The 7,430-nt window shown below is 46.7% G+C and overlaps 1 protein-coding gene across 4 annotated transcripts in view; it reads left to right on the forward strand.

Moving 5' to 3' along the window:
- Ank3 (ankyrin 3) overlaps positions 1-7,430 on the forward strand; it is a 642,120-nt gene that overhangs the window by 135,319 nt on the left and 499,371 nt on the right. The window contains exon 1 of one of the 4 annotated variants that reach the window (XM_031347665.1): positions 20-775. The exons of 2 other annotated variants lie outside the window; for them this stretch is intronic. In XM_031347665.1, coding sequence (XP_031203525.1) covers positions 713-775 — 63 coding nt within the window. In that variant the 5' untranslated portion in view covers positions 20-712. Of the gene's footprint in view, positions 1-19; positions 776-7,430 lie in introns of those variants that run through there. One more of the 4 variants, XM_031347699.1, reaches the window with a different exon arrangement.

The following is a 7,430-nucleotide window of genomic DNA, read 5'->3' on the forward strand; positions in this document are numbered from 1 at the left end:
GAGAATGTGTGTGTGTGTGTGTGTGTGTGTGTGTGTGTGTTTTCACGAACCAGTAACCCGATCTCTCGTTACCACCCCCACTGCTGCCTCCTGGGTATACCCAATGCTTTCAACACATGTGTCCTCTGGAGGCTTGATCTCAGAGCATTTACATTCGGCTTGGCTTCCCAGCTTGCAAACTGCAGTGAGCCAGCCCCTGGGAAGCTTCGGAGACTCGTCAGCAATCTAGCTTATTCCTGTGTGTGTGTGTGTGTGTGTGTGTGTGTGTGTGCAGCGCACACGCGCGTATGCCTCTCTCTCTCTCTCACCATTTCCAAGCTAGAATCACCGTGGAAGCAAGCCCTGAAATCTTCTTGTCCAAGATCTTATCTCAGGGTAATGACTAGCTAAAAAAAAAAAAAAGAAAGAGAGAGAAGAAAGAGAAAGGAAGGAAGGAAAGAAGGAAGAAAACAAAGGGTTGAAATATTGATTTTTCTTTGGAAGAATAACCAGGGCTTTGCTGGAGAGAACACCCAGTTTCTCCCCGAGGCAAGCCGAGCAGCCCGAGTTGCCCGTGACAGCAGCCAGGGCTGGCTTGAAGCAGCCGCTCTGCCTGGGGAGTTCCCTAAATGGACTTTGGTCTCAATGCTGTGACTCTTTGTCGTGGGTTTGGATGTGGGAACACAGAAGGTGATCTCCTGTCTCGTCTCAACTCCCCCGATCTCAAGGAAAGATGAGCGAAGAGCCAAAGGAGAAACCGGCCAAGCCTGCTCATAGGAAGAGGAAAGGAAAAAAGGTAAGAGGCAGGATCAACACGTTCTCTCATTGTTCTCTGGCTCCCCCGGGGAAGTGATCTGGAGGCTGCCTCTTCCAGAGATTTGCCTTTAGCCGAGAAAGAAGCAGCTAGAAGCAAGAATGTTTTTGTGTTTTTTTTCTCCCGTTAATGGGGTGTGCTCTGGGCTGGTGGCAAACACCTCGACTGGGGTCCATTGCTACAATATTGAAACAGTTAAAGCATTGTGATTTGGATTTGCTGAGCTAGTGTTCTCTCTCATAGCAATGAAAGGAACATTAAGTAAACATATGTCCCAATTATGCGAGTGGGTGTGTTTCCCCTTACCTCTTGAATTTCCCTGAGATGCTTGTAATCGGTAGGGTACAATTACTAATGACTATTCTTATGATATGGATGGTAAGCTTTAATGTATATTTTAGGCAAACTTGGGGAAACCTATAGTTAGACTTTAAAAAACCCCCAGCATGGAGGTGAGCTCCATTTTAATTATCGATTCATTTGATGGCCGACAAATCTCGGGTCTGCATTCAGCTCCGCTTGCCTGACAGCCATATGCCTCAAGGATCCATTCAGTTCATGGGATTCATTTTACTTTCCACACGGTTTGAGGTTTTTGTCAAAAGAGCAGCGGAGGATTGCAGCAAACCTGTAGATTCCTTCTGGCTTTCACTAATGCGCGTGTGATCCTTAAGATGTGCCCTGAACTTTTCCGTTCATTTTGAAATGGGAAAGAAAGGTAATTCTCAGATCGGGGCTGCGCTTTTAACCCACTGTGGTTCATAAACTGTCTCAGATTTAGGGTGTGCCACCAAAGGGAAGGCTAGATACATCTGGAACAAAGAAAAACAGGTCCCTGAAATGGGATTGTAGCTCATGGCTGTTGAAGGAAGATGGGTGCTGGGCTTTTTGAGTCTTTAGTTCGAATTCTTAGATTTTTTTTTTTAATGCTTTAATTCCCAGGTCTGATATATCTGGTAATGTCTCTTTAAAATGATTCCTTGCCCCCCCCCCCCCCCCCCCCATGATGTATGTTCAGCCAGGGAACGATTGGGTACAGTAGAGAACATGAAAGATTGCAACCCCTGCTTGAATCTATCAAGCATTTCAAAAATGTTCATAGCCTACTTACTATTTATGAAAAATGGTTCCTGTGAATAAGACATACTTTGAAGGCGCTGCCACCAGCAGGCTCGGCTAAGGCTTGTTCGGGGACATGCCAGCATTCTTGGGCAGCCGTTCAATATCCTACAGAGTGAAAGCTGTACAGTCTGGTTTTAAGTCAGCCTTCCCCTCTTGGACTTTGGCTCCATGGGGGGTGGGGGTGGGGGGGCACTTTGATGGTATTGGAAAAGGTGCGAGTGTGATTTCCCCAGGGAGTGGGGGTCGCAGCTGCACGGCACAAATGCTTTGCTTAATGCCTAGCCTGGAGTGGCTCTGTTCTCAAGGAAAGCTGTCAGCTCTGCTCTTGTCTCTGAGCTATCGCCTGAAGGGTCTGACAGGCTCCACCACGGTTCCGAACACAGAGTGTCACAGAGAGCCCAAGCGGACACATGAAGCCTGACAGTGCAATCTAGGTGAAAATGAACAGTGGCTTGGGGTGGCTGTAAATCATGTGGACTCTTCGGACACGATTCTTCTTCGTCTTCTTCTTCTTCTTCTTCTTCTTCGTCTTCTTCTTCTTCTTCTTCTTCTTCTTCTTCTTCTTCTTCTTCTTCTTCTTCTTCTTCTTCTTCTTCTTCTCCTTCTTCTTCTTCTTTCTCTTTCCCCTTGAGATTTTTCTGGCATTATCTCATGTCTCCCATGAGGTGATTCTGTGTGGTGCAGCACACAATGCATTAGACAGCCATGAGGCCCTCCCACTTTATGCCACAAGGTCCTGCCCGCTGCCTCAATGTTCTTGACCAAAACCTCCATTGCCTTCCTCGCTACCTTCTAAACTCTGTGTTGAGCCTCAGTGGACTCCTGATTCCAGACCACCAGACTCCAGTCCTTCAAAACGTGGCGCCCATGGGCCAATGTTTTGTCTTTCATTCCTGTGAAGGACAGTAGGGTTCTTACCAGCATTTCCCCTCCCCCTACCCCCACCCCCAAGCTAAACCATTTTCTTCTCATGCCTAGCTTTGCCACCAAGAGACCCTCTCAGTATCGAGTGGTTCAGTGTCATCTCACATATCCTTGAAGGTCAACTGTCCCATCCCTTGATTCACCTTGGTATGCAGACAGCAGGTTCTTGGGAATGATACATACCACCTGCCCTCCCCCACCCCTTTCTGCCGCTGCTGCATTCAACTTAGTGTTAGAGCCCCGCTCTCTTAGGCACTTGGGCACATGGACTCTCTGATGTTCATCATAGCTGCTTGGTATGCAGTTGGCACTAAATAAATAAATTATCTCTAGCAGCTTAGAAGACACACACACACACACACACACACACAACCAAACAGCTCTTCTGTTAGGAAACATTGTCTCCTCCTATTTTTCCAGCTCAGAAATATTACCTTTCATTATTGATTTGAAAGTGAATCGACGTGACTGTTTAAATCGGCAAATATTTACATTTTTAAATGAATATGCATTTATTTATTTTAAACAAGGTGGTTGAGAATGAAACAGAATATACTTTTTTTAAAACATTTTTTTTTGATTGGCTTTTAAATCATAGTTCAGGAGTAGCTCAGGAGGGTTCTGAGTGGCCCAAGTGACCTGCACTGCAGTAGTGGTGGGTGTGGCCACCCGCAACATCTAAGAGGAGCCATTCACCTCACCCTCTTTGTGGCATTGCCTCAACCTCCTACTTCCTACTCAAGAATACTGTTACAGGGGCCTCGAATTTTATATTAAACCCATCTGTGGATGGAGTTACATCTGTGCATAGAAAGAAGTGCACGGCAAAATGGCTGTGAAGATTTTGTGCTGGTGTAGACTGTGTTCAGCTCAGTCAGCAAGCTTAGGGCATTTGGATTTACATCGCCTCATGAGGCATATTTAATATCGAGAAGGCAAGACCAGTGTAACAGAGCCAAATCCCGTTCTGCTTGGGGACAGAAAGACAATTCCTTTCTCTAATAATGCCTGTATTCTGTTGACCTTGAAGAGGGTATATGTGGGTATGTGTGTGTGTACATACATATCTACTGTTTACCAAAGATCTTTATCTCTCTTTATTCGAGTAATGGGAGAAGAGTTTACTAATACTCAGGAGGCCCAGGTACTCATCTATTCCTGCTTGTAACCGGACAAGTCTTGCAGGAAGAGCCATCAGATAGCATAGCAATCAGAGGTTCAGGAAGCAAAGGAAAAGATAATCAACAGGATCGTATTCTCTGGAGTGTCTGAGTGACAAGCAGCGAAGTCATCTTCGCGGTGGGATTTCAGGCTTGCCTGGGAGAGGAAATGAATGCCAGGCAAGTGTTCTTTCTGCCTTGCTGGAAAAAAAAAAAAAAGCACCAGGCTGGTTTGGTTGAACCAAGCCACCACAGGGAGAATGCAAGGTGACATTTCCTGACTGTGCTTCCCGGACATTCCTGTAGTCTGCTGTGCAAGGGTCATGTCAGAAAAGTGCATGGCTTAGATGAACTTTACCTTCTCACTGTTCTCCCAGCTGGAAATCTGAGGGCTAAGTGTCATCCAGTCAAATTCTGGATCTTTCTAACCTACAGACCTCTTAGGATGCTCATTGACCCTCTTCCCAGCCTCTCTCTCTGGCTAGTTCTCCGTCTTCCTCTATAATAAGACCAGGTGTTCCTGTCTGTTTGGGATATCACCTCATGATCACATTTAACTACAGCCGTCTCTTGAGAACTACCTTTCCCACAATTTAGTAGATGGGACGAAATTCAGTCCCACAACAGCATCCACGTGGAAGTGCATGATCAGGGTTCCAGCCTTAGGTCTGTGTCACAGGACACACGATGATGATGGTGGTCTGTCTATTCGTGTGCTCTTCTGGGCAGATGTGGTCTGGAGTGGAGATGAGGGCATGCATGCATTATGGGCGTCAAAGACAAGTGGATACAGGTTGTCTGGAGGCAGAAAGGTGGAGTAGCCAATTCTAGTTGGGGGAGGAGGTTAGGAAAGGATAGATGGGAGAGGAAGAAAGACAAGTCTAGGTTGGTCTTAGAAAATTACATGTTTCCAGCCGGGGTTGTGCATGCCTTTAATCCCAGCACTTGGGAGGCAGGGGCAGGCGGATTTCTGAGTTCGAGGCCAGCCTGGTCAACAGAGTGAGTTCCAGGACAGCCAGAGCTACACAGAGAAACCCTCTCTCGAAAAAAAAAAAAAATACATGTTTCCTAAGTGAATGTGATAAGAACCTTCCAGAGACTATGCAAGGCAAGGAGAGATAGTCCTGGTGTTCTTAGGGATCTAAGCCTTTGCTTATATGTTTGGGAGAGTGATCCCAGGAATGGATTGTGGCCAGTTAGGACAGTGGCACATGTGCATGTGTGTGTGTGTGTGATATGTAGAGAGGCCATTTTAGCCTCCTGCCTCATTTAAATGTTTGAAATTAATTTTTAAATTTTCTCTCTGTTTTTCTGTGTGTGTGCATCTCTCTCTCTTTCGCCTCCCTCTCCCTCTCTCTCTCTCTCCCTCTCTCTCTCTCTCTCTCTCTCTCTCTCTCTCCCTCTCTCTCTCTCTCTGTGTGTGTGTATGGAAGCCAGAGATACAACTTTTGCAGATTGATTCTCTCCTTCAGCCATGTAGGTTCTAGGATTAGCTCAGGGTGGTGGTAAATATTTTCACCTGCTGAGCCATCTTGCCAGGCTGCGCCTTGGTTTCGTGGAGACAGGTCCTTTCACTGGCCTGGACCCTGCTTTGTTTGTTTGTGTCTTTAATGTGGATTCTGGGGATGAAACTTAGGCTGTGGTCTAAAAACAGGTGAACCGTTATTTTGGTTAGAAACACCAACCAGGTCTGTGCTGTCGAATCCCTTGTCAACTTGACACACAAACCAGAATCACCTGAAAGGAGGGGACCTCAACTGAGAAGAGGCCGCCTTTTTTTACATTTTAAATGTTATCTCCTATCCTGGTTACCCCTGGGGGGGGAACCCTCTTCCCTTCCTCTTCCCTCTGCTCACTAACCTACCCTCTCTCGCACTTCCTGGCCCTGGCATTCCCCTACACTGGGGCATAGAGCCTTCATAGGACCAAGGGCCTCTCTTCCCATTGATGACTGACTAGGCCATCCTCTGCTACATATGTAGCTGGAGCCATGAGTCCCACCATGTGTACTCTTTGGTTGGTGGTTTAGTCCCTGGGAGCTCTGAGGGTTCTGGTTAGAAAACGCCTCCTTAAGATCCAGCTGTAAGGCATTTTCTTATGAGTGATCCAAGGGGGAGGGCCCAGCCCATGGTGGGTGGTGCCATCCCTGGGCTGGTTGTTCTGAGACCAATAAGAAAGTAGGCTGACCAAGTCATGGGGAGCAAGCCAGTGAGCAGTACCCCTTCATGGCCTCGGCGTCAGCTCCCGCCTCCAGGTTCCTGCCCTGTTTGAGTTCCTGCCCTGACTTCCTTCAGTGATGAACAGTGGTCTTAAAGCGTAAGCCAAATCAACCATTTTCTCCCCCAGCTTGCTGTTTGGTCGTGGTGTTTCATCAAAGCAACAGACACTAAGACACGGTCTTTCCTTTAGCTCATGGCTCTATTTCTTGATAATCCACGTCTCATTGGAATTGGACCATGTTGTCCACTGTCGGTGATGACTTAGGAGCGATCCTTTGAGTATTTTACTCAGTGATTTGTGTCAAATTGGAGAAAGGCAGGTACATATTTACAGCTAATGAGGCCGATTTCAGTGAGTGGCTTTACTTTTTATGGAACTTAAAGAGAGGAATTTTTCATTCTTTTAGTTCAGTTCATTCTACGAACACCACGTAGTTTGCTGTATTTAAGTTTTTTTTTTTTTTATGGCTCCCTCTACCCCTTCCCTCGCTCTTTATTTCCACTGATTGCAACTGGCTGAATACATTATCTGTGAGAGGTATGATTTCTCTCTTCTCTGATGAGGCTCAACCATGTGCCGAAATGAGTATGCCTTTTTGGAGACAAAGCAGAGAGAGTTTCCGTGTCCAGTGAGCTTCCCGTGTTGTTAATGATGCTAGCATTATGGAGTTTCTGCTCCAGGCCTGTGGTTGTGTCTCTGGAAGGCTCTATGCTGTTTACAGAGGGTAGCAGAGTGAGTGCATCGAACTGTCATTTCCATCCTCGTGTTTGGAGATTGCCTCGTTTATTCTCTACTCCTCGCCAGGCGAGTCACCTCTGAAAGGCTTTTGTTTGGCGAGAGTGGTGATCTGAGAAAAATGGCTTGCTGACATATGGGTTCAATGCTTTGTAAAGCTGCAGGGACCGGCTATCCATCATCAGCTGGAAGAGGTGGTACATGCACCGGAAGGGGCGTTCCATCTACCCGAATCGATGTTCCATTCGCCTAAAGAGGCGTTCCATCCGCCGGAAGAGGTGATCCATTCACCAGAAAAGCTGTTTCATCCCCCTGTAGAGGTGTTCCGTCCACCAGGAAAAGTGCTAGATCCTCCAGAAGAGGAGTTCCTTCCATCCGCTGGAAGAGCTGTTCATGGCCCTTCTACTTAGCCACGTGCACTCCTGACGAGGGGTTTTTGCTTTTATATTGCAGGCCAATCTGTTAATTTTTTTTTT

The sequence above is a fragment of the Mastomys coucha genome, unplaced genomic scaffold (genome assembly GCF_008632895.1).
Source record: "Mastomys coucha isolate ucsf_1 unplaced genomic scaffold, UCSF_Mcou_1 pScaffold3, whole genome shotgun sequence".
Classification (NCBI taxonomy): Eukaryota; Metazoa; Chordata; class Mammalia; order Rodentia; family Muridae; genus Mastomys; species Mastomys coucha.